Source organism: Patiria miniata, unplaced genomic scaffold, assembly GCF_015706575.1.
Source record: "Patiria miniata isolate m_02_andy unplaced genomic scaffold, ASM1570657v1 HiC_scaffold_9, whole genome shotgun sequence".
NCBI lineage: Eukaryota > Metazoa > Echinodermata > Asteroidea > Valvatida > Asterinidae > Patiria > Patiria miniata.
The window spans coordinates 14,195,760-14,223,164 of record NW_024037076.1 but is presented as its reverse complement, the minus strand read 5'-3'; the positions used below and the strand labels follow the sequence as shown (position 1 = coordinate 14,223,164).

Here is a 27,405-nt window from a genome sequence, read left to right as displayed (position 1 = left end):
ACTGAAAAGTCAAAAACCCTGTATTTTTATCTCCATTCTTTGTTTCATTTAATTCTGGAAAAAGAATTGTATCATTATGCATGACATCGCATGTAAATATTATTGTTGCTAGGCTGCTTTCTTACATTTAGTAAATTCCATCGCGTATGTTTTGTTTTATTTTCCGAGCCCTTACGGCGTTGGGCCCGGGGCCTGCTTTAAGGCCCCTGAAAACAGTGGCGTAGCCAGGAATTTTCAGTGGGGGGGGGGGGGGCGCTGGGGGGCTAGAACATTTCATAGGGGGGGGGCGTCATGCAGGGGCGTCAATCGCTTCTCAAAAGTGGGGGGGGTGGACATACCTTGATCAGAACTGATGCAAGCGCGAAGCCCTTACGGCGTGGGGTTCGGGGCCCGCTTAAGGGCCCCGAAAAACATTGGATTCTAGATGTTCTGTGGTGTGATCTGAAGCAATTTCTTACCACTTGCCTCCATGCTTTAACTAATATTTTCTTAGCAAAATATAATTATTTGAACTTCCTTTTCGAGGTTGGAGTCATTGAATCAGCTATGGGTATTCTGAGCTATAGGCGTGGGGTTCGGGGCCCGCTTAAGGGCCCCGAAAAAATTGGATTCTCGATACTCTGTGGTGTGATCTGAGGCAATTTCTTACCACTTTAATCAATAATTATCTTGGCAAAAGATACATTTCAAGAAGTACATAATAGGGCCCTGTAAATGAGACACGAGTTCAAAAATCTAGGGGGGGGGACCTTTGATATTGTGTCCCCCACCCTTCAAAAAGTGGGGGGGGGGACCTGTCCCCCATCCCCCCAGGATTGACGCCCATGGCGTCATGTAGATCAATGATAATTTTCTTAGAAACTCAAAATCTCAGTGGGGGGGGGGGGGGGGGGGCGACTGGGGGGGCGACAAGGTTTCATGGGGGGGCTGTCGCCCCCCCCCCCCATGCCCCCCCGTGGCTACGCCACTCCCTGAAAATGTTGGATTCTGGATGCACTGTGATGAAATATACTGAATGTATATATACTTAAACTTATAAAACCCGACAGGATGTTTTTTGGTTCAAGTTAAAACAAAATGGTTCCACTGGAAGCGGGTGAATTTCTGTTCATAAAAATATTCACATAGGCCTAAACGATGTAGCTCTTGATATATTTGCAGTGTTATTTGTTTGTTACAGGGAATGGCAAATATAAAAGACTAACAGACCAAATGCATCTTTATGTTTATGATCGGTAGGTGGCAAGTTTGGGGCTAGGCAAGGATTTATCGGTCTACTGAGTTTTTATGAGAAAAAAACTTGCAAAGGGTAACACATGAATAGCTTTTTTATTAAAACGAAACTACACTGGAACTAGTTTCAATGGAAGCCCGTCCCACTCCTATTATGTTGGGATGTGTGTGAACCTTGCTATTTGTTAAAGTACAGAATGCTAGCAACGTCAATGAAACTTTTAAATGAAAAGAAAAACCTTCATGGACATTTGCCCCTATTGAAAGATCGAATGAAAAAAAAATCCTGGCAAGCATAATCAATTTTGCCACCATTGTCATGGCCGAGGTTATTGCTTTCGGGTCAAACTTCCATAATGGCGGAAATATCATAGACATGTAATGATTTTAGATACATTGAGAGAAATATCGATTCTGCACTGCCTGAAGATTTAGAAAATACCTCCTCTGGATATTTTACAGTGTTACTTTGTGCTAGACGTTCGAAGCGCCGAGGTTAGCCGGGGCAAAACTAGAAATGAACAAAACGAAGGAGATATTAGTAGAGCAAGCATAATGTATAGCGCAGCGGCGCAATTTCAACGTCGTAGAACACTGCTGGCTGGAACACATTTTTGCCCGGGAGTATATATTTCAGCACCCCAGTCCAAAAAGTTGGGGGTGCTGCAGCACCCTTAGCACCCCCCGTTCCCGCGGGCTTGAGGTGCAGTCTTCCTAGATCTTAAGAAGGCGTTTGACACGGTCAATCACACCATACTTCTTAAAAAGCTTCTTAGTATTGGTGTCTGTGGTCTGGAGCTGGACTGCAGGTTCCGGTCGTACTTATCAGGGAGAAAACAAGCCACCAAAAAAGGTGACATTGTATCAGATGCCTCTCACTACATGTACTATGCGTCATGCTCCACTGCACTCCTACTCAGTCTGTATCTGCGTAGCCGGCAACAGGGTAGGCCTACGGTAGTTGGTTTGGACTTAGAATTTTTTCAGCAACTCCCATTACTTTTGTGTTGCTTCGTTCTCAAGCATACAAGGACTCCCACTAATCGTAGCCTCGTAGCCGGCAACAGGGTAGTTGGTTTGGACTTAAAAATTTTCAGCAACATATTAAGCAGTTGTAGACGGCATTGTGTGAGTATAAAGTGACAAAATAATTTCGATCTTTAATTAATTTTCACATTTATGGGACTAGAGCTAAATACTCTCAGTCCTACTTCTAGAATTAGAAGGCTTGGAAAGTTGGAAGTGTGGCCTTTATTTACGGAGGTAGTCCAGTAAATTCGCCACATAAATTATGGGGCTATCTCAGTCCAAGATTCATGTCTATTGTCTTATTATCATTTTTGCAATGATCGACTGACCTTCATTGAGATGATATATGAAGAAAAAAGCAGCGTCAGGTTGCAACTTTCTTTCCTTATCTGTATCTGTATCATATAGTCGGCAAAGCATCCGGGGGAAACATCACACCAACCTTGATGTATATTGTATACACATCCGTCCTGCCAGAAACATCGGGGCGAACCCCTTCTCTTAGCGATAAGCGTTACTGGGTTCTTTTACGTGCGTTAGGCCTTATACAACACTCGGGACCTACGGCTTTGCGTCCCATCCGAAGGACGAAGCAAGAATTGTTAAGTACCTAGCTTAAGGGCACAAGTGTCGGCGCCCGGGCTCGAACCCACGTCACTGTTGCCTCTGAAACACCAGAACATGAGTCCAGTGCTCTTTAACGGCAAGGCCATGACACGCCTTTTGTTTAAAGGGACACTAGCTCCTGGAAGAGCCCAATTGGGCTACAAAACGCGCTTTGAACGAGATGATGATAATCGGAAATAACATTTAAAAGTAGGATATACATCCACACAACTATCCTTTCAAAACTGGGCGTTTTTGTGTTATTCCTGTATTATGCATGCGAGAACGAATTTCGGAGTCCACTTTTGCGACCCCATAAATTCGAGCTGTTTGGATGCTAGTTGTGATTTCATTCGTACGTGTAAAGTGTTCGCCTTTTGCGGACGTTGAAGAAACCACAATATTTTTTTTGCATTGGTGATTGGTCACCGCGCGCTGTTCCCAAGACACACGTGTATAGCGTACACTGAGAACGACACGAAAAACGTATTCGTACTCCGTCATGTCCGATGTAAACAAGCGGGGTTTTTCGTCTTTTCTCGGGAACGGTAAAATATTAGGTTGGTTTCCTTTCAACCAGATGTTTGAAATAGGCTAAGTAAACAATCCAAAACAAATCGGGGATTTCAGGACCCAGTGCCCCTTTAATTTAGAGCAGTCAATTGAAAGAAAATCGGCTTTGGTGATTTACTACAATACTAGGGACTTGCAAATCCCAACACCATATTGTAAACTGTGGACATAAACATTTCGTCGTGTGACAAGGAAAAGGACGCTAGCAGGTCAGGCACGAAAAAAACACTTTTGGAGATAATCCAGTTGAAAGTTTTTGTGCTGCCATTTCTTGATTAAAAATCACATAAGGTTGAAATTTTGACTGATGACATTCGTTAAAAATTAAAGTAATACTGTGCATTTTTATGTCAAAATATTACTTAATTGTGAAGTTATTTAATTTTTATGCTAACGACCTTTTACCGGGAACTTCCCAAACCTTAAATGTACGCTTAAGCGGCATGTTAAATCCTTACGTCCTTTTGCCGGGAACAAAATTGGCTTTGCGTACTCACTTCAGTGGGACGTTAGAGCACTTCAAACATTTTTTGTTACATTAGTATGTGCCCTGGATGTACAGCTGGTATTCAGCCTTTTCAGTCTATTCCTTTTATTGTATGCTTTACCCATTGCATTGGTCTTGTTGGTTGGGCCAAAGTCCACTTGGTATCAGAATGCATAGCAAGATTATCAGTGTATACATACCGGAGCATAATGATGTTCACTAAGTCATTCCGCACTGAACTGGTCGTCGACTGGTCGTGGCTGGTTTGTCCATGGTTTGCCGGTGTTACCTCCATGATCAGTGTTTGTAATATAGATTTATGCTTAATTTGGGCAATGTTGTCGGTCCTCAGCATGTAGGCCTACAATTTATTTTTGCACTGCAGGAATTCTTTTAACGAAATTGTAAGAGGGGAGTATGCTTACATATTTGTTCAGTTGATGTGTTCCTCATTTTCTGTTCCCTGGGAGCTACAGTAGTTGTGTAGGCCTACATTAGCAGTCACGCTTGTATGGCACATGTATGCTTATGAATTGTACATAATTAATCATCCGTTATATGTCTCTCCATTGTGGTTAGAAAAGTGTGATCTATATGGATCATGAGTTACATAAATAAATAATGCGGTGCTCATATAGCGCGTTGTACCAAAGGTGTACCAAAGCGCTGTTCAATTATTACCCCTATTCATCAGGCCACGAGACCACTTCAGCAGCAGCTCAGTAACAGCGCATATGGCCCGTACCTTCGCAGGTACCCATTTACTCCTGGGTGGAGAGAAGCAATGCGTGACAAAGTGCCTTGCCCAAGGGCACTCACACCATAACCCCAGGCTAGACTCGAACCCACAAACTGCAGCTTTACCTGCAGACCACGAATCCAATGCCCTTAACCACGAGTTATCCTTTTTTGAAACCCGAACACAGGTTTTAGGTTGTATGGTAGTATGGATTTTGGGAGGGTATGGATATGAAGGGGACTCTCACTCTTAGTCGGAAGATGCCTCGATCCATAACTGCGCATGCATATTTACGCTTTGCGTTAATCCTCGCGTGCGCGCTTGGTAATTAGCAAAACTAGCGGCTCCCACGTGATGGTGAATGAACCAGTACAAATTTGGTATTTACTCATGAATGTATGAGGTACGGTAACATTTTTTATCTCGAAATTTAAAATGCCTCTGCAACTTTTCTCGTCCTTCATATTACTATCAAACATGCAAGTAATTAAGACAAAATTGTCTTGTTCCTTAGGTCAGGTGTGACTAGATTGTGACTGGACTGACACTGAGAGGTTGTCCCAACAAAGACTCAAATAGAAGCACATCAAGATGTGGCGGTCTTTAGCTAGGACCTCACGCTTCATCAGGCCCCGGCCCTATGCAGCTGTTGCTGCATCCGCAAGGCCGCTGGCGACCGGCAGCTTGCGTCACTACAGCCAGCAAGCCGAGGGCGGTGTCCCGTACGAGACCCTGCAGAGCGCCGACAAGACCCGGCCGGCGTCGGTGCCGGCCTCTGCGGATGTGGTGGTCATTGGGGGAGGGTCCATCGGCTGTAGTACGCTGTACCATCTGGCCCACATGGGGGTCACCAACGCGGTCTTGGTGGAGCGAGACCAGTTGACCTCTGGCACAACGTGGCACACAGGAGGTAAGGCCATGGCCAAAATGTGTCTAAAGCCGTGTCCGAGTTACTTGGCTATTGCTGGATATGACACAGGTCTATAGGAAGAAGCAACATCGCGTAGCTGCAATCGGTTGAATAAGAACGTGTCCCGGATGCTGAATTGTGGCGCAGTTCAAAGCATGACTCGGCAGCTTTCGATTTGAAATCGGGAACCATAGAATATTGTTTTTTTTTTAATAAACAGCATTCACTGAGCTAAAACTTCATCAAGTTAGTTGTTCAGCACCCTTCTTTAGATCTTGAGCACTTTTGTTGCTTCAAACGCACACAGTGCACAAATTACAAATGGTGTACTCTACCTTTAATATATAGCTATTTTTGGCCATCAGTGATCCATAAAATTTGAGAAATTGCATTTTCTGTGTGTAATCTGTAATTCTCACTCTGCTCAATTGCTTCCAATGGCATGCCATGGACAGCTATAAAAAATAGCTTCTTTCAGTAAAACATAAATAACTTCTGATAGCATGGATCAATTTCAGTAATTCTTTTTTTTTTTCAGATGGGCATAAGAAAATGCTCTTTTGAGGCATACTTCATTGGTGCATCAAATTTGATTGCTTTTTAAGAAAAAAAATTCATGAATCCAGGTCAGTTTCTTTTTGACTCCCACTGTAGTGATTGGTGGCAAAGCTCTTAAGCAAGGCACTTTACCATTATTGCTTCATGTGGGGCGCTGTGGTCCAATGGATACGGTGTTCGATTTGTGTGCCGTGGTACATGAGTTCGAATCCTGACCGTGGGAACATGGTGCTTGTGCTCTTAAGCAAGGCACTTTACCATTATTGCTTCGTCCTTCGGATGGGACGTAAAGCCGTAGGTCCCATGTGTTGTGTAATGCACGTTAAAGAACCCAGTATCACTTATCGCTAAGAGAAGGGGTTTGCCCCGGTATTTCTGGCAGTGGCTGCAATATGCACCGCAGCACCTTGTCAACCCTTATAAGGTGCTACATAATGGGTCTCATATTTCTCTTATACTTTATTTACTTTTCTTTAATAATAGACATAATAACCAGCGCCTTGAGTACCTAATTGTTGGAAAATGCGCTATATAAGACTCCGTTATTATTATTATTATTATTAAAGCACCATCTATTGTCCACCCATGAAGTCTTTTGGAGCTTCCTATTGTATTTTTAATGTCATGGTTGCTCCCTGTGCCTTTCTTCGATAGGTCTAGTCTGGAACCTGAGGCCCTCGGACCTGGAGGTGCAGCTGTTGATGTACATGGCTCACCTGGTCCGCAACGTGCTGGAACCGGAGACAGGCATAGTGCCAGGCTGGAAAGAAAACGGAGGCATCTTCGTCGCCAACAACAAGGAACGTCTGGATGAGTACAAGAGACTTGCAACGGTGAGTGTGCATAGTCTAGTTTTGCCCAGCCTTGGTCGAGGCGTTCATCATTATCTGTCGGTGTGGTGTTCGGCCACGTGTCCTTGCTATGCAGTGCATTATAAATGGAGCGCGAACAGCGACCTCATGCGGCCACTTTATGCAAATCATTTGGATCCGATCAAACGCCTTGGTCCAATTGTCGGCGAAAGCTTATGTTTTTCTTTATTTTATGCTAGATTTCTAGCGCACGACCTTATATGTGAATATAGATAAGTGTAGGCAGGGCTAATATGTGACCTGTTCTGTCAAAAGCAGACGCTTCTGGGCAGAGGTTGAAATTGAGATAGGGTTAAAAAACGCTGTGGGGGTGATCTTTATCGATTTTCAAATTTTTGCATATTTGTAATCCTGAACATGTCTAAAATATATTATAAAAGTTTGAAACCCTAATTTGAACTCTACATATACTATTTTTGATGATTTTGATAAGGTATATCAGTTAAAGAAATAACTGTTTTGTGACATTCGTGGCCATTTTCTCCGTTTTCTACTTTTCGACACAATGAACTTCAAAATAGCATAACTCTGCCCAGGAATGACCGGTTTCAAAAATTAAACCACCTATTAAAAGGAAAAAGAACATATGTTAACAATATGTAAAAATATCATTTTCGACCTTATGCCCAGAAAAGTCTGATTTTGACAGAACACGGGTCACATATGTGGAGTGTCCGATCACACCTTGATAAATCCCGACGTCATCAAATTATTTGCAGCTATTCCCCTTTTGCGGACGTGTCAGAAACCATATTTTTTGGGCATTGTAATGTGAGACACACAGCGTGTGTATATGTATTATGTACAGTTCATGTCACACGTTATTGCTATATGACCTTTCACCGCGCACTAACTATCATGCAAGTTTCCACGCAACGATTGATCAATTAGAAAACCTCACATTGACGATTGGCCCAAGGCTTTAGTGTAGATCCAAATGATTTTCATAAATAGTGGCCGCATGAGGTCGCCGTTCGTGCTGATTTTTACATGCACTGCAAAGCAATCAGTCAGTGCGCGGCGAGGATAATCTGCTGAATTACCGTACGGACAAAAAGTGACGAACGAAAATTATAGCAAAAGCAAATATTGTATATTTGATTAAAACATTACGTTGAGAAAAGCTAATTGTTTTCAAATTTATTGTTTTCACATGAATGATGAATTGTGTATTTCTGGTACTCCTCTCCTCCTCCAGCTGGGCAAGGTGTTCGGTATCGAGTCTCACGTCCTGTCGCCGGATGAAACCAAGAAGGTCTTTCCGCTGATGAACACATCGGACATCTACGGCTCGCTGTACTCCCCCACCGATGGTGACATTGACCCAGCAGGTTTCTGCTCTGCATTGACACGGGGAGCCACAAAACTCGGTGCTAAAGTAAGACAAGATTCTGAGATTACATTTTAAAGTTTTAAGTGGACTATCAAAAACTGATGCTTGATTCGAACCTGTAACCTGCCGAACGTACTGCCATCACTCTACCAACTGAGCTGTCCGTTCCTGTGCATGAAGTCTGACCAATGGGCACACCCAGCATTGGGTTTAAGAGCTCGGTTTGCATTAACGGGTAGTGCGGGACCTGGGTAACCGATTGAAAGAAACCCAGCCCCAAGATTCAAATCTCGGAAGTTGCTGTTCAAATTGTTCATGAAGGTCCGAACGATAATACTACCACATTGGCGTGTCAATTTTTGCCATTTCTTCCAAAAAGAGGAAATGACCATTGTCACAAAAAAAGTAAAAAAAACAAATAAAGAAAGAAAGAAAAACTAGAGATACAATATCTTATAAATAAACAATATATTATGTCTATTTGCAACAGAACATGGGGCTTTTTCGTATTATGCTTATTTATTAGTAACATTTCGTCATTGTACCAAGTTTGAAGTCAATCTGATGAAAGGAAGTGTACAATTTTCAGAACAAAAACAAAGGCTTTTTCGCAAATTTGCAAAAAAGCCAAAAAATCACAGAAAGCAAAGCTACCCTCACACCAAACCCACCACATTCCTAATATAATGACAAATAAAACCTTGGACAAATGACAAAGCGACTCGTGTTTGAATTGGTCATAACTCCATAAATATTTCTACGATTGAAAAAGCTATTGTTGGTTGCAGAAAGCTGATGCACTATACTTTTCAAAATATTTCTGATAAATTTTTAAAAAGCTGTGACAAACAGGATGCTTTGAGGGTTCGATTTTTTTTTTTTGGGGGGGGGGCACCTTGTCTGTCATTCATCCAAATGAATAAGTATGTGTTTTTCACTGGCCGCCATGAGAATGTCACAAAGCTCCTCCTACAGGGTGAGTCAAAGAAAGAGGAACCCAAACCCCAAAAATTATATTTCATGTTTTAAAAAAATATGTAGCACCAACAATAATAATGACTGGAAAGCCAATTTCATAAGCTACTTCTAGATGAAAAAAAATACTGAAATTGCTCAATCCGTTCAAAGAATATCACCATTTAAACGCAATGACCCTAAAACCTTTCTCCTTAAAAAAAAACCAAGTTATTGTGGGTTTTGACTGTTTGGAACAACAAAGAAAATGACACAGAATACTTGTTTCAACAACTGTCACCAACTGTAGTACACAACAGTGTTGTAGGTCTCGAGACCGGTCTCGGTCTCAGTCTCGGTCTCGAGACCACTTTTTGCCGGTCTCGGTCTCGGTCTCGGTCTCGGGAGCTGTGGTCTCGGTCTTGGTCTCGGTCTCGGTCCCCTTTGGTCTCGATGTTTTGGCTGGTCTCGAGTCAAGACCAGCCAAAAAGTGAGGGGGTGGATTCCGCCCCCGGCCCTTTTAGGGTTAAGTAAAGAATCAGTTTAGGGCAAATGTGACTGCAGTGTGATGCTAATGGACATGTCTCTCTTCACTTTCTAGTGAGTGAGGCATAGTCCAATAACCATTGCTCCTCTTCTTATATTTCTCGTTTTTATTGTGGGATGATCTGTTGAAACAAGCACTTTATAGCCATCCTCATTGATTCCAAATACAACTGAGATTTAAATCTTATGAATCAAGACTGAAACTTATTTTTACCGTCAGATTTTGTATTTTGAATATGGGGAACAATTCAACTCTTTTTCCCTAGAAATATTGGTGATTTTTTTCTATTTTCTTTTTCAATTTTTCCTTTATTCGTGGAGGCGGGAAAACGTTTTTTCTTCCATCATATTGATAAATGGATATTCATCAATTCGTAGACCGTTAAATTGGTATTAGTGGTGGACAGCTGAATTTTGTGATATCTTTATTAAAATAGACACGACTTGGGAATAGAGTATGCAAATTACGTGAAATGTTCACAGTTACTACTCAATAACATGTTCTTTATCCCAATTATATTTTTTACAAAATGGAGCGGGCCATTTTTTTTTATCATACGGTCACTTTCTTTTTGACTCGCCATGTATTCATCTTTTCATCATGATAAACACAAATTGAGCTACTGCCATGGTCACACAAAAATAGAGTCTAATTGCCCGCCTCGTCTCCTTCCTAAATGTCAATTGCATTTGCATGGGTCGAGAAGAATTGTGTTCCATTAATCGCTATATGCTGTTTACGGCCATCACAATAAACTATTAATAAATTGGCAACATGTCGTACTTGTTAATCACTAAAATATTCAAGTAAATTGCCCAGCAAAGTAGCTGATGCGGGCGAAACGATGGCACGGTACAAAACACAGAGAGGCATGGGCACTGAGCCATGAATCCTAAAAGTATATCTCACCCACCCTAAAAGTACATCTCACCCACCACATTCAGTTTGTGACAGCGCCCTTCTATTGTGTCGGCCATATTCTCAAATAGGCTAATGACGATGATGACGGCGGGCAGAAGATAGATCAGGCAAATATGGTCCATCAATCTGCTATAGTATATGTAACGTTATTGACATTAAACAAAAATAAAGTGGCATTACATTTCAGCCTTAGCCAGGCCTTCTTCAGAGGTAAATGACAGAGGAACAAGAAACAAACATGTAGGGGACACACAAACATGCAGGGTTGGAAGGAGAATCACAAAGAGGTATGGGGGGGGGGCAGACCAATCCATATCTGGCTACCATCTCTCAATTTTTTTGGACTACATGTACAAATCTATATTCCATGACTGACATTTTAAAAAATGAATCAATATTTTCTTGCTCCAAATTTTTTTCGAATCAGGTTTACAAGGAGGTCCAATGTAAAATTAAAGTTGCACTTAAATATCTGTTAGTGGTCATTGCTGAAACCAAGGGGTGGCTGTGGAGTTTAGGGTCCGAGTTCCTATAACAGATGAAATATCCACCTTTAACTTTTTACTTTTGTCAAGTTTCAACATGTTCAAGTTTTGTAAAAACTAGTACAAATTGTCGTACTCCTAAGTTAGAGTTTCTTCATCAGATTTACACTTTATAGTAGTCAAACAATATTTTAAAAAAAGTTGTTTTTTTAAAGTGGCAAAAATATATGGAGTTCATCAAATAAGGTTTTCCCCTTCTTTAAATTAGGTTGTTTCCAATTTTTTTAATTGATAGTGACAATAACAAATTCTGTTGCCATGTTGTAATTTATGGCATGAAGCAAACACGAAGAGCACTCGCATGACACAATTAAGCAGGTACAAGTGATTCCTAACTTTCAATCACTTCCTTCACATCCCCATGAACATCAACATCTCAAGGACAGACTGTTCAGCTGTAATTAGTGTCTTGTTGTTTATTTAGATTATTGTTATTTATTATCCGCGGTCTCGGTCTCGGTCTCGGTCTCGGACCATTTCGGTCTCGGTCTCGGTCCGCCTTGAAGGGGCTGGTCTCGGTCTCGGTCTCGGTCTCGCAACTTCAGGTCTCGGTCTTGGTCTCGGTCTCGGACTATCCGGTCTCGCTACAACACTGGTACACAATATCTTTATTAACAACCCTGGTTAGGCAAACATTTATAATATATATAAATTAATATATAAAATTATTTATAAAATGTACTTTTTTTAAAAGACGGGTGTTCAAAAGGACTTTGTTGAATATTTTGAACGTTTAAACTGAGATTTTATCGCTGGTGATGTTTGAAGACAATTGTGACGACGATTCTTGAAATGGCATTTTTGGGACGAGACAGGTTTAGGGTCATTGTGATATTCTTTGAACAGATTAACTAATTTCATGTTTTTTTCATCTAAAAGTAGCTTATGAAATTGGCTTTCCAGTCATTATTATTTTTGGTGCTACATATTTTTTTTAAATATAAATATAATTTTGGGGTTTAGGTTCCGCTTTTTTTTACTAACCCTGTACATTTCATTCAGGACATAGCTACTTATAGACAGATGATATTACCGTTTCTGTGTATGTGTCAGGTACTGACTAACTGTCCAGTCACAGGCATCCAGGTAGGAGAAGACGATTACGGGGTGAAGCGGGTCAAGGGGGTGGAGACGGTGTCCGGTACCATCAAGACGTCCACTGTAGTCGACGCCTGTGGTAAGTCACTGGGGCCAATTTTATTTGAAATGCTTGATGCAGAATTGTATTTATTACCTCCACCAAGGAGGTTATGTTTTCATCAGTGTTGGTTTGTCTGTTAAGAGGATAAACTCAAAAAGGTATGGACGGATTTTCATGAAATTCGTTTTGGAGGGTGGTCCGTGTTACAAGTACGGACCAAATAGATTTTGGACATGATCCAGATACAGTATTTATTTTCAGGATTCTTCACCATTTTGTATGTACAAATATGCCATATACCATGAACCACCCCCCCCCCAAAAAAAAAACCCACAATGATGGGCCCATCCATTTTTGGGCCTTATAACATGCACACAGTGCAAGTGACAGGCCGTGTATGTTAAAGTCATTATACACGAGGACACTGGTCCCTCTAGAGTTAAGTACAGACCTCGTGGCTAGCTGTATGCCGCTGTTTTACAACCCTTATGTAAACAGTGAGTCTATGGAAATTGCACAATTCTGCTAGATGCATTTGATAATAATTCTGTATTCAACAAAGGAACAATACATATTAATACAGAGTGTTTCTGCCCTTTGATTTCAGAACATGATTTGATCATTTTAAAAGTTCCTCGTGTTGGATGTACAAACAATATGTCAGGGAATTGTTCAGCCTTGGCGGAGGTTGCGCTCTCCGAGTGCTTTCTAGTTTACTTTGTTTTGGTAGTCTGTGTCTTGATGTTCCCACTTAATATCCTCCTGCATGCATTATTTGTGCACTGTGTCACCTGCAGGAGTCTGGGCACCATACATCGGTCAGATGGCCGGGGTGAACGTCCCACTCACCCCCATGCATCATCACTACGTGGTGTCGGAGAGAATCGAGGGGATCCACGGCCTGCCCAACGTGCGCGACCACGACCTCTCAGTCTACCTCAAGGTCCAGGGGGATGGGCTGGCCTTCGGTGGCTACGAACCAAACCCAATCTTCTGGAAGGAGGTAGATGGACTTTGTTATCCTTGTGACCAGACTTTCAGAGTACTGCAGTATTTTTGTTGCAAATATTATGAGTCAAAGAACTATTCATGGTTTGTTGCATGAACCTTCATAATCTGGAGATGCTTAACATTTACCCTAACCCCTTGGGTAATTTTACTAGAAAGTATCCTGAATCCGCCAAAATCCATCAATTTTGCCATGCAAAAATAAATGTTGGTGGCCAGTGAGTCCATCAGAAACTGCCAGTTAGCCGGAAGTAAATCGGTTGAGATCCTGAATCCATCAAAGTCCCCCAACTGCTCAATATGAAGGTATCCTGAATCCATCAAAATGTGGCAGTACCGCTAGGCTTACTGTCCTGAATCCATCGAAATCCCCCAACTTTCTCAATATGGAATTATCCTGATTCTGCCAAAATCCTCCAAAAACAGGGTGTGGATTTTGATGGATTCAGGTACGTTAGCGTTAAGGGAAATGTTCAGATGGGAAGTGAGATTTCATCCTTTGACCTTGGGGATTCTTTTTTAGTGCTCCACCATCTGAAGTAAATGGACCTCTGATGTCTATCTCTCAATTGTTCAGTCTCCCCATTTTGAATGTTCAAGTCATGTGAGAAAGATCTTGACACATTGAGCAAAGTACTGAAAGATACATGTCAAGCTTTATGGCTCATTTCATAGAGCACTGGTTGTCAAGTTTTCCGTATTATCCGTATTAGTTTTCCGCACCTACATGTAGTTAGTTTCCCACAGTCAGTATTTGATGTACTTAAAAAATGATTTCACGCCTTCACTTCTGCAATTTTTTTCATAGGATTTGGGGAACTAATTTAAAATCATGCTGGTTTCACTGTGATAGACAATCAAGTTATTTTAGTTAGTTTTTTATTGATTGATTGATTTTTATTTATTTGTTCTATTTTTTTTTTTTTTTTGGACAGGTGAAAAATGACTTTGCCTTTTCCTTGTTTGAGTTGGACTGGGACGTCTTTGGTTTCAACATTGACGGTTGCGTGAATCGCATACCCGTGTTGGAAACCACGGGAATCAAGTCAACAGTCTGTGGACCGGGTAAGACTTGGTAGAGTAATGCACTTTAGTTAGGTTGGGCACCAGACTTGAGTCAAAGCATAAGGTTTTTTTTGTAGGATCATCGAAACAGTCTGAATTTGTTAAACATCTGTTATCTGTACAGCTTATTTTAGTGGACTAATTAGCAAATCCCCTTTCCACCCCCTTCCTGCAATAAAACTTCAGTGGACTATTTGAAAAGAACATCTCAGTAGCCAAGAAATATATTATTACTAGCACTGACAGTTAAACAATTAGGCGAAGAATAAAAGTTGTGTTTCCTTTTACATTTAAAACATAAAAGGGGTGTGTGGGTGGGTGAGTTTGTTTCTGCAATCAATAGGGGGTGTTGAACAATAGAGGACAATAGGGTCCCCAATTCACGAGAGGTCCCCATTTTAGATTGTGTACAAAACATATGGGAGGTCTTCCTAAAAAGTTCAGAGTACAAACAACAGAGGGACAATAGGGGGTCCCCAGTGGGTAAATATATTTTTTTTTGCTCAAAATTTTTACATCCCCAAAAAAGGGGTGAAAACTATTGGTTTTTGTTTTTGTTTTTTTAATAGCCCTAACAGTCCTGAATCCTTCAATTTTAATACGATTTTGCACACCCCCTAGGGAGTTAGGGTTAAGGCATTTTTGTAGCATCTAACGTGAAGAGAAAAAAAATATCAGATAAAAAATGTCAGAAAAAAAACTTTTTTCATTGTCCTTGTTTCAGAGTCTTTCACCCCGGACCACAAACCACTGATGGGGGAATCGCCCGAGGTGCGGGGGTTCTACCTGAACTGTGCTATGAACAGCTCCGGTCTGATGCTGGGCGGCGGAACGGGCAAACAAATGGCCCACTGGATTGTCAATGGCAGGCCCGAGCTAGACATGTACAGCTACGACATCAGGTCAGGGGCAAAGCCGCTATAAAGCAAAGACTAAGGCAGCGTCCGAATTACACACGGCTGGTAATTACACACAAGTCTATGGTAGCGGCTGCAGCCACTTCCCATAGACAAGTCTATGGTAGCGGCTGAAGCCTCATCCCATAGGCCCGTGTGTAATTTCAAGCCGTAGCCAGGTAATTTGGACACGGCCAATAGTTCTGTAGCAAAAACGGTGTAATTTATAGACGTTATGGAATTATCTGGTCAGGGAACCAGACTAGCTGGTTTACACCCGTTTATGGACGTGTAACCGCTTGCAAACACAGTGTGGACTGATTAATTTTGGTAAATAGGGGGCAGTATATGAAAAAAAGTCAGGGTTTTTTTCCAATGATGTCCGACTGACCTTATGATTTCGAGCAACTCTCTTGCTTCAAACGAAAATATTTTCAAAAAAAGCAAATCAATCAATGTTTACTTGAATTGGAGTTGTGTAGTTTTAAAAGCCCTGTTTTTTAAGTGAGCATTGAGCATGCATGTCATCTTAGAAATGTAAATCAATATTGGGTTTTGCCCTTCATCGACGTATACACACTGTATACTACGTGTGTTACCTCCCGAGTGAAAGTTGGAAAAAAATCACTTGGGTGGGACTCGAACCCACGACCGCCTGCTTTCTAGTGCAGATGTCTTACCACTCGACCACCGAGCTTGCGGGATCGGAAATGGCTTCTAATTGTGGTCCTTTGTATTTCTTGCAGACGGTTTGACCCCAAGGTCAGCAGGAATTCCGCCTGGGTGGACGAGCGTAGTCAGGAAGCCTATGCCAAGAACTACTCCACTGTCTTCCCTCATGATGAGCCTCTGGCTGGTAGGAACATGAGGAAGGATGCCTTGCACAAGGTACTGCACTGGCAGATGGCTGAAGGGTTGAAGTCCAATGTATCTCAAGGGGTGGCTGACTAAACCAGTTCACTAGTGGAGTGTCATGGCCTAGCGGTTAAGAGCACCGGACTCATGCTCTGGTGTTTCAGAGGCAACAGTGGCGTGGGTTCGAGCCCGGGCCCGGACACTTGTGCCCTTAAAGCTATAGTCCATCATTTGCAGCCATCCGAAAAGTAACTAGCGTAATTATTGTTGAAAAACAAACTTGGTTGAAAGATAGTAAGGGAACTAAACTCCCTGTGAAATTATTCTTTCTGGGAAGCTGTCATTTTGAAGTAATCAACAAAAGAAGGCATTTCCAACGGTGATTCTTAAGAAGCACCGTAGGAAAATTTAAATTAGTAGTTCGTTTTGTTATTCAGCGCAGCGCGCACAAGTATTGGAACGACGCACACGCGCGCGCGGCTGTTGTAATTCGTCGGATCAGTGCGCGACGTCGCGTATAGCTGCAATTCAAAACAATTCAAAACATGATTCAGTAACTTTTGATTTGAAATTGAGATCTTAGAATGCTGTTTTTCTTGGAATGTACAGCTGAAGCTTAGCTGAAACTTCATCAGGTTAGTTGCTCAGTATCCTTCATTAGATTTTGAACTCTTTTGTTGCTTCAAATGAACAAAATGCACAAATTACAAATGATGGACTGTAGCTTTAAGCAAGGCACTTAACCAGTATTGCTTCGTCCTTCGAATGGGACGTTAAACCGGAAATCCCGTGTGTTTTATAAGGCCTAATGCACGTAAAAGAACCCAGTAAAAGAACACTTATCGCTAAGAGAAGGGGTTTGCCCCGGTGTTTTTTGGCCTCCTAGTTATACTCCCTTGTGGAAGTCCTTAGGAGAAGAACCAACCAAGTACCAAGTATTTCAGCTGCGCATGCACACAATGATATGGGTGACAGGTCATTCAGAATAATCAGGTATTGCACACTGTCAACAGTGTTGCACACTGTCATATGTAAATCACACAACGAAGGGCTTGGGCGCAGGAGTACTGCAACTGCACTTCCAAGGGCTTAGTTGAGGATGGAGCACAAGTGTTGTGAGCACAGAACATGCCAAGTCAGGCTTATGATGCTGTGGACATCAACGATGAGGATCAACGAAAAACTACTCTTGAAAGCCTGTAAAAGTCCTGATGTTGTCCTCCAAAGTCCTACTTTTGTCCTGTTTTTTTTGTGTGGAAATTTTGATCCTACTATTCTCCTTTTTTCACCTGGGTCTGCTTGAAAGTCTGGGGGGGGGGGTTTGTAAGACAAAAGCATTAGCCACCTCCCCCCCCCCCCCATCCCAAAACAATATATTATTCCCTCCTTAACTCCTTCGTTCAGCCTTCACGAGATGATGACATTCATGTTTTTCTTGAATTGAATTGCAGGTTTTGGAAGATGCAGGCTGTGTTTATCAGGAGCGGCTGGGATGGGAACGGCCCGGCTGGTTTGCAACAGATGGCCCTGCTCCGGTAATAACTATTACATTATTATGTTTATAAATATTCAATCACATAGACCACAAGGGATTATGTGTAATAAAAAATAAAGCGGCATCCTCTCTGAGTGATCCGTGTTTGCTATTCCCCAGGTGTGTAGCATTGCTAATGTTGCTAGCATTGTGACTTTGAGCGTAATCCCTGGTTACATGGCATGTGCAGGTTTATGGCTTCTGACTAGCGCCCCTTGAACAAAGATATTGACAAAATGGGGAACCGCCAACATAGGGCTGGATAGCTCAGTTGGTAGAGGACCGGTACGGTATTCCGGAGGTTACAGGTTCAAACTCAGCTGTTCAAACCCCGCTCCAGTCAATTTCTCTGTTCAACTTTTAAAATATTTTGTAAAATTTAAATTTGCCTTGAATGCCAATAAGAGCAATCTGCCACAAATCACAGGGTGGGGATTCAATTAGGAAAGCTTCAGAGGACAAGGTTTTTTCCCCATCGCAGGAGTTTGCGTAGTACTCAACAGACAGAATTATAGTCTACATAAAAGTAAATTCCTAGTCTTTCAGTCTCAAGTCAAGTCGGAAGCAGTTTGAAGGAATTTCATTCCTTTGTCTTTGGTCATCCCCTGGTACATGTACCTTATTGTCTCAGGATTCAACTTGTGAGTGACTAACAAGTAAAGTCTGTCCCGAGCCAATATGGCCCATCAGGCCGGCGTTTATCTCCGGTTTCAATGGCACGAAACGACTGAGAATATTTCCATTCTCCCCTGGATGGGATGCCAGTCCATCGGAGGTTACTCCCCAGCTAACGCCGGTACCCATTTATACTTCTGGGTGGAGAGAGGCAAGTGGGGGTGAAGGGGCTTGCCCAAGGGCACAACATATGGCCAGCTGCTGGATTCGAACCCCTGACCCTCTGATCATGAGTCATGAACCCTAACCGCTAGGCCACACTTCCCCTCAAATAAGCGATGTTAGAATTATTTGTTATCCATTGTCTTGTTACCTTCCCCTGATGTCTTTTTCCAATAGTAATACATACGGAACATGTACATCTACCTTAGTTTTTCACCCATAAAAATGTGATTGAATGGAAATCTGCCATTTTGCTCCAAAATCTGCTGTTGAAAGAGAAGTATTTCAGTGTGCCTTTATCATAATAAGATATGCTCATTGATATACATACTTATGCAGAAATCATAATTACACATTATTTGATTTTTTTTTTTTTAGGTTTTGAAGTATTTCAGTGTGCCTTTATCATAATAAGATATGCTCATTGATGTACATACATATGCAGAAATCATAATTACACATAATTTGATTTTTTTGTTTAGGTTTTGAAGTATGACTTTTACGGCTATTACGGCACACCAGAGCATGAAAACTACCGCTACAAACAACTGCTGGGCGATGATTACACCTTTGACTTCCCCAAGCATCACGATATTGTAAGAATTTTAATGTAATTGTTATATCCGCATAAAATTGCTGATCATCCAGAGTGCCAGCCTTCCCTCTTTACCTATCTCACTGACTGCCTAACTGTCTGACCGTCTGCCTCCCCGACTCGACTCACCCACCCACCCACCCACCCACGTTTGTTTATGGTGTAAATCGAGGATTTTCTTTTGTTCCTCTTCCCTTTTCCTCTGTTTGTACTCTAACTGTTTCGCAACAGCTCTCATTGGTTTTTGTACACGTTTTCTAACGACCTCGATTTGGTTTCTGTCCTTTATTCACCGATGATGCCAAGTTCGCGCAAGGACTATAGTTGACCAATGGTTAAATAACGTTTGCCCGAACTCTGTCTAGTCGACGATGGTTGACTACGCTAGTCAACTATTTGGAACCAGCCTACTGGGGTTGGTTGCTTCGTTGGTAACCAATAGCCACGGGCATCCATAACGCTAGCAGAGAGCCAGGATCCAGAAGTTTTGCGATGAAATTTTGACCAGCGTTTGACTAGAGACGTTCGCACAAATCAACCACTAGTCGACTAATGGTCCTTGCCCGAACTTGGCCGATGTTGCACGTGTGTGTCCTCGATGTACACTATAAACAAACGCACCCACCCACACAATTTATTTTTTGAACGTGGCTTAAAACATTGAAACATGTTTTTAATCCCAAATTATTCATCAGATTTGACCGGTATTCATTTGTAAGTAACTTTTATTTCATTGCTTTCATTTCTACCTGCAAGTCCCAAAAAGTGAAGAGTTTACCTCGCTTTCAATTTAATATGGCCGACTCGTGAACAAAGTCTATAGTCTTGTTTTATAGGGTCGGGAATACAGACCAAATGTTGCCGTTTGTTATTCACAGATTGGGAATGAATGCATGACGTGTAGGACGAGCGTTGCAGCCTTCAACATGTCGTACTTTGGCAAGTTCTATGTGACGGGGCCGGACGCACAGAAAGCTGTTGATTGGATGTTCACCAATGATATGTCCAAACCCGTGGGTAGGTCAAATGTCAACTGACATCTATACAATGTGATCCACAAAAAAAACAAGAATGGCATACTTCCACTACCCTGAGACTCAAACCACGTATACCAATGCGTGAAGAATATTTTTAGAAGAAAAATGAAACCAAGATCGCCCGATTCTGTTCAGGAGTTTTTATTCAGTGAAGCAAGGTTAGAAAGGTTATTTTTGTTCCGATGAATTACTAAACTGCGCCCGGGAATTTGACTTACATTGTAATTGATAGAGGGATTATTATGTAATGATACCCACATGAAAGAAGTGCGCTTCACAAAACAGGCTCTACAGCAAAAACTACTGGACCGAATCAGGAGATTTTCGTATTATTCTGCTTCTAAAAGGATTCTCCATCAATTGGTACAGGTGATTTGAGTCTCAAGGTAGTGGAAGTATATACCGTTCCGGTTTTTGGACCACCCTGTATAGAACTATTGGATCATATCTTTATGCTGGATAATGTTTGCTGCTACTCAGTTTACATGAAGAAATTATTAACCCACTAGCAACTGTGCTACATTGAATTACCTTGTGTTTATTGGCAGGTGAATCCATAATTTCATAGAGTGCTCAGATAATTTTGGGCGTCACAGGGAGTTATAGATAGGGCGGTTTGGGGCGATACAGTGACTAAGTTGTTAATACCCACCAGAAATAGCAGGGGGTAGCTCAACATCTGCCCCCATTCACAAGTGAGTGGGCCTATTTTTTCAAATGGGGATGGGAAGCAGGATTATTGGGAGCACTTACCTCGCTGGTCAGTGTACATGGTAACCACCTTTTAACTATTTATAAGATGAACTTCCGTTGGGGTGATGTAAATCAATATTAGGTTTTGCCCTTCACCAACGTATAAACACTGTATTCTCAGTGTGTTACCTCTCAAATGAAAGTTGGAAAAAAGATCAGATTCGAATCTACATGAGATTCGAACCAGCCAACCTATCCCACAAGCTCGGTGGTCGAGTGGTAAAACGTCGACACTTAAAGCAGGAGGGCGTGGATTCGAGTCCCACCCAAGTGATTTTTTCCAACTTTCACTCGGGAGGTAACACACTGAGTATTCAGTGTTTATACGATTCACAAGATGAATTTGTGTCGGGGTGAGGTAAAACAATATTAGGTTTTTTCCTTCACTAACGTATGAAGACTGTATACTCGGTGTGTTACCTCTCGAGTGAAAGTTTGAATCAAGATCAGATTCGAATGTACATCAGATTCGAACCAGCTAAACTGATCTCACAAGCTCGGTGGTCGAGTGGTAAAATGTCTGCCCAAAAAGCAGGAGGTCGTGGGTTCGAGTCCCACCCGAGTGATTGTTTCCAATTTTGACTCGGGAGGTAACACACTGAGTATACAGTGTTTATACATCGGTTAAGGGCAAAAGCTAGTACTGATTCACCTTTTAACTGTTATTTCTACCACTGAGAGGATACTTGTGCTCAAGCCTCAAAGTCCAAAGCAACATATTCCACTTTTATGAGAAATAACACACTTGTCCCCCCCCCCATACCCCCTAGGCTCTACCGTGTACACCTGTGCCCTGAATAAAGCCGGGGGTGTAGAAATGGACCTGACGGTGTCCGTCATGGATAGCGGCACGGGCTCTGCCATCGATCCCGTCTTTGATGGGCAGGGCTTCTACGTGGCTGCCGGAGGGGGTGTAGCCCAACACGCCAAGACGCACATGAGGACCATCATGCAGGATGAGCGATTTGACTGCAACATTTTGGACCACTCGGAGGACATGGGAGTTCTAAGCGTACAAGGACCAAAAAGGTACTTTTTTTCGAAAACTTGTGACCTTGGTCCAAATTGGTGGCTGCTTATCACAGACATCTGTGCTTGTGATCACCATTTTGCGTTAGCAAATTGTAAGCATGAAAATGTTGCACCAAAATTGTAAGTGTAGAATCATAGGTTACCAGATACAGGCATGGACACAAGTCAATCGTCAGATGTTGTGTCAACTTGTTTAAGACAGTTTTGTCCACCAGTACCGTTGAGATACGCTGGATTTTTTGACAAGTCATTGTTGTGGAGCGACGCAGCAGCCGCGGTGACTAATGAACAAAATTGGGCCAATTACCAACTTGAAATTAAAGGGAATGTACAACATTTGCTTTTGCTGCAATTTTCAGAAATAAATGGATTTGGAGGATTAGTATGTGAAAGCGAATATCGTTAAACTGACTTGTTTCACGTTTTGGGCTTGTAGATGCTGGAAAAACCAAGAAAACCAATCATGTTCTTGTAGTCTGGTTCCCTAACCCCACTTAAGATGAAACGGAGCATATAATATACTTTGGGGAATTGTAACGTCAGAGAATAAGTCTAGCAGGCTTGTACCCCTTCACAGGTGTGTAATCAATTGCAAAGAAAATGTGGAATAACTAAATATGAAACACTTGGAACGGTTTTTGAAAAAAGCCGGTTTTGTTCCAACGCTGGTCGGCCGACCATCGTTGGAAAAATACAATTTTTCTTGAAAAGGTCAGCACGCCAGGAGCCACGATTTTACTGGACGCTTTAGACTGTCATTCCTAACAATCCAGTAAGGTATTTCGTGATAATTTGATCATTTCGTTTTTTGATGTTTGCAAATGTTGTATCTTCCCTTTAATGCTAGTAGAATTTCTGTGCAACTCCCTTCAATATGCCTATCGTTAGCACAGAATTTTTTGTTCTGTTTGTAGCAGGGATTCTTCACTTATGGCAAGTAGAGCCAGGCAATTTTGCCATTATCATTCCAAAATAATTTTAAAAAGTTTTGTCTACTTGTGAATTGTGGCCAATTTGCACGTTGCAGATTCATAAAAATCTGATATCTGCGGTTTTTCTTTGCTTTTAAATCTGTACAGTACTCGAACATTTTGTCTGTCATAGAATCTTTGTGATTTAACAAAGAGAATGTTAAAAAGATAAACTTTACATGACTACAATTTGGCTATTTCCGTCATTTTATCACGCCCAGCCGAGAGCTGCTGCAGTCGTTGACGTCAGCTGATCTGAGCAACGAGGCCTTCCCTTTCGCAACCCACAAGGTGATCGACATAGCAGGGAACCAGACCCGCGCCATACGGCTGTCCTTCGTCGGGGAGCTGGGGTACGAGCTGCACGTCAACAACGAGTCGGCGGTTGCCATCTACCAGGCCGTCATGGAGGCCGGGGCCAAGTATGGCATCGTGAACGGAGGGTACCGGGCGCTGGACTCCTTGAGTTTAGAGAAGGGTGAGTCTGGGATATGAGAATTTCGTCAGGAAAGGATGTTTATTTTCTAGTTGGCATTTTTCTTTAAAGGGAATGTACAACCTTTGCTTTTGCTGCAATTTTCAGAAATCAATGGATTCGGGGGATTAGTATGTTATAACAAATATTGTTAAACTCACTTGCTTCACGTTTAGGGTTCGGAGATGCTGGAAAATCCAAGAAAACCAACCATATTCTTGTAGTCTGGTTTCCTGACCCCACTTAAGATGAAACGGAACAATTCATAGGATTTAGGGAATTGTAAGGTCAAAGAATCAGTCTAGCTGGCTTGTACCCCTTCACAGGTGCATAATCAGTTTCCCAAAAAAATGCGGCATAACTAAATATGAAAAAATTAGGAGCAGTTTTTGAAAAAAACGCTGGTCGGCTGACCAGCGTTGGAAAAATACAAGTTTTCTTGAAAATGTCAGCACACCAGGAGCCACGATTTTACAGAATGCTTTTCACTTTCATTCCCTAACAATCCAGTAAGATATTTCATGATAATTTGATCACTTTGTGTTTTGATGTTTGCAAATGTTGCATCTTCACTTTAAAAGTGATAATATAATCAAAACAACATGACTGTTGGTTGAGGGCACTTTCAACATTATTTTCCAGAGTCACCACAAGCCATCACTTCAAAATGAAAATGATATCAGCCAGGAAAGGATATCCCTTTTCAAATTACCGTTTCCTTTCAAATTGAAAACATGAACAAAATTTATTATCAGGAGGTCGCAGGTTCAAGCCCCACTCCGTCAATTTCTTTGTTCAACTTTTCAATTGTTATAATTCACCTAGTCAGGTTCCCTTTGTGGTTCATTTGAAAATTTGTAAAAAGAAAGAAGCTGTATTCTCTCCGAGTGATCGCTGTTTGCTATTTCCCAGGTCTGTCTCGTGACTTTGGGCGTGATCCCAGGCTGTATGGCACATACAGGTTTATTGCTTCTGACTAGCGCCCTTGAACAGAGATATTGACAAATTGGGGAACCACCAACATAGGGCTGGATTGCTCAGTTGGTAGAGCACCGGAACGGTTATCCGAAGGTTGCAGGTTCAAGCCCCGCTCCAGTCAATTTCTTTGTTCAACTTTTCGAACTTTATTACTCTTAGGTAAGGGCATATTCAGCATCATTTTCCGGACAGGCATGAATGCAACTTTTCCTCGGATCCATTGATTTCCTCGTTTCTTACTTCTCAGGAATGCCATTACAAATTGAAAAACACTGTACAAACTCTAGTTTGGTTTGGAATTTCCTCGTTTTTTTTCTAAGTTCCCAATTGCACTCCTGTACCAGAGTTGTAATCAAGTCATCCATCACAAGTGATCCAATCTCAAAATGAACTCCAACAAAGACGTTCTTTTGTCTCTATTCAACACTGTTACCCGTGACCCACATAATTATTACGCCTTTCTGCAGGCTACCATCTATGGCGTAACGACCTCCGAGCAGAGGACACCCCTCTGGAGAGTGGACTGGGCTTTGTGTGCAAGTTGAAGAAGGGCACTCCATTCCTCGGGAGAGGGGCTGTGGAAAAGCAGAAAGCCGAGGGGATCAGAAAGAAGAGGGCTTGCTTCACTATAGAGGAGTGAGTATTAAAGAGAGTGAATCAGATAGCGTCTATCTTTATCACTTATGCACCTATCAATTGTTTCCCCCACCCCTCCCCTCCCGGGCTGCCCCACCCAAGACGTGGGGATTGTCACTTTTGAAGTGACAAAATCCCCACCCCTCGGGCAAAATTTAATTGACAATCCCCGACCATGCCCCGACTTACATACATGGGCGCACTAGTGATTGCCTTTCCATTAGTACGCCAATGTTAACAATGTAATTTGAGTGACCAAAATCCCCACCCTGGGGCATGAAAAACATGTCCAAATCCCGACATCGGACCTGGGGTAGCGCGGGGGGGGGGGGGGGGACATTTGATAGGCGCATTATATACAACAAAACAGTTTATCTGTTTCTTCTAAACGGTTAATTAATTTTGCTTTAAACTTGGAACAAACGTCAACCCATGCATATTACTGTGATGTCAGGCACTGGTTAAAAGTAATTTTAGGAAGAAAACAAATTTGACCGAGTTCATTCAATTCTAACCAATGAGAAAAATCAATTATTACATACATATTTTTAAATCAGGTAGACCATACCTTGGAAACATTTTTTGTCCAAAATTGAAGTTGAAAGATCTTTATTTTCAGGGATACCGGAAGGTGAACTCAAAATCAAAACTGAAGCTTAATGCAACCCCCTCATCCACCATAATTGAGTGTTAAAACCATTTGAAACTTAGGCAAGCAAAAATAGTTTCACAGAAATTCTGCTTCAGTTAGCAAGTCTAATTTGTGAAGTTGGACTTCTGCTTATAACCCTGGATGTCTTTCCTTTGTCGTAGTTGGTTTGTTTCATTTTTTTTTTTTTTGGTCATCTCTTGCTTTGATTGTAGGCACGTACCACTTCTCGGCTTTGAATGCATCAGACGCAACGGCGAAGTGGTGGGTTTTGTCAGGCGCGGCGAATTCGGCTACCACCTGAACAAGAACATCGGCTACGGCTATGTCAGCAACCCCAGCGGCGACGTCGTCACAAATGAATTCCTGGCAGAAGGGGACTACACCATCGAGAGAATGGAAGAGGTCTACCAAGCCAAGCTACACCTGATAAGCCCCTTTGATCCACAACACAAGCGAATAAAGGGTATCTACGCCGACGACTAAGTGACCAATTACGATAACAAGAAAGTAGAAGAATGTTGCAACCTGACTCCACTTCAGCGGTTGTGTACCAAGTCTATGGAGAGTCAAGACAATTTATTTCCTAACAAAATTGGAAATGTTTCTCGGTCCCAGATTCATGTCTCATCATCATTTCTGCAATGAATGACCTTCGTTGAGATGATACATGATGAAAAAAGCAGCGTCAGGTTGCAACATTCTTTCCACTAGAAAGATAAGCTGATCAACGTGGACGAGCCATGTTTGTACTTTGTTTTTACTTATGTTATCAGTAGTTTTGAGACTTTTTTTTCCGCTAAATATGCATGTTTCTTTTCTTTTCTTTTCTTTGCTAAAGATACAGATATAGTTTTGAAAGCCTATTCTAAATATTAAGAGTGAAGACAGGACAGATTGTGCACAACTGCCCGAAAAAAAATGAAATAAATTTATTTAAAAATTGTGCTTAAATTTTATTCTTTTTATAACGCTTAGCGTGCAAAAACACGATTGCAGTTCAAACTCATGACCTCAGATATTAATGCCAAAAAATTGACAAACATACCATGTTTGTACCATTTCTTTAGGGTGATGTACTTCAAAATATATTTCAGGGAAACAAAATTTAAGTACATTTGTCTATTGTTTTTAATCCTAAAATCTAATCTTACAACAACAAAAAGTAAATAAAAAAGTGGAATCTTTTTCCCAGATCAAAGAGTTTAAATTATACTGATTTATTCCTATGTGATAGGGTGGTGGTAATATATTTTTTTTTCTAAGATTGCAGAAATTTTGTATTAGATTTAGAAATTTTTTTTTGATGTATCATGAAAACTTAACATGGGCGGGTGTGCGAGATTGGCAAAAATGTTACACAGGACCCACTCACATCTGATTTTCAAAATTGGGTTCCGAAAGTATTTTTGTGGAAAATTCTTATGTAATTTGGAAATGTCTGATTCTTCGTCCTTAAAAGCTCAGGAATCTTTTACATAAGCCAGTTTTTTGTTTTTTTTTGTAAACCTGTCTGTAACGTCGTTCTATCAAACAACTTTAAAAACTACTGGCCGCCATGCCGATTAATTAATTGACTGTTTATTCACTGTAAGGCCAAATAAAAATAAAAAACATGTTTAGCGTCCTACCTTTT

The 27,405-nt window shown here is 41.6% G+C and overlaps 1 protein-coding gene and 1 non-coding gene across 2 annotated transcripts; both read left to right on the top strand.

Moving 5' to 3' along the window:
- The first annotated feature begins 5,258 nt into the window (after positions 1-5,258).
- Positions 5,259-27,405, top strand: LOC119720472 (sarcosine dehydrogenase, mitochondrial-like). The gene is made up of 15 exons (XM_038190144.1): positions 5,259-5,577; positions 6,790-6,968; positions 8,206-8,385; positions 12,361-12,484; positions 13,246-13,451; positions 14,392-14,521; positions 15,246-15,423; positions 16,164-16,305; positions 17,724-17,807; positions 19,126-19,239; positions 20,117-20,255; positions 21,799-22,057; positions 23,253-23,509; positions 24,952-25,120; positions 25,985-27,405. The coding sequence occupies exons 1-15, from the start codon at positions 5,259-5,261 to the stop codon at positions 26,253-26,255; spliced, it is 2,751 nt and encodes a 916-aa protein (XP_038046072.1). The 3' UTR covers positions 26,256-27,405.
- On the top strand, positions 21,523-21,594 carry Trnaf-aaa. Its single transcript has one exon. It is a non-coding gene; the product is annotated as a tRNA-Phe (tRNA).

Bases quoted from the DNA above. Each gene is read 5' to 3' on its own strand.
- LOC119720472 (XM_038190144.1), top strand. From the start codon at position 5,259: ATGTGGCGGTCTTTAGCTAGGACCTCACGCTTCATCAGGCCCCGGCCC. The intron at 12,485-13,245 runs GTAAGTCACTGG...TGTCACCTGCAG, and splicing joins CACTGTAGTCGACGCCTGTG to GAGTCTGGGCACCATACATC. The intron at 25,121-25,984 runs GTGAGTATTAAA...CTTTGATTGTAG, and splicing joins GCTTGCTTCACTATAGAGGA to GCACGTACCACTTCTCGGCT.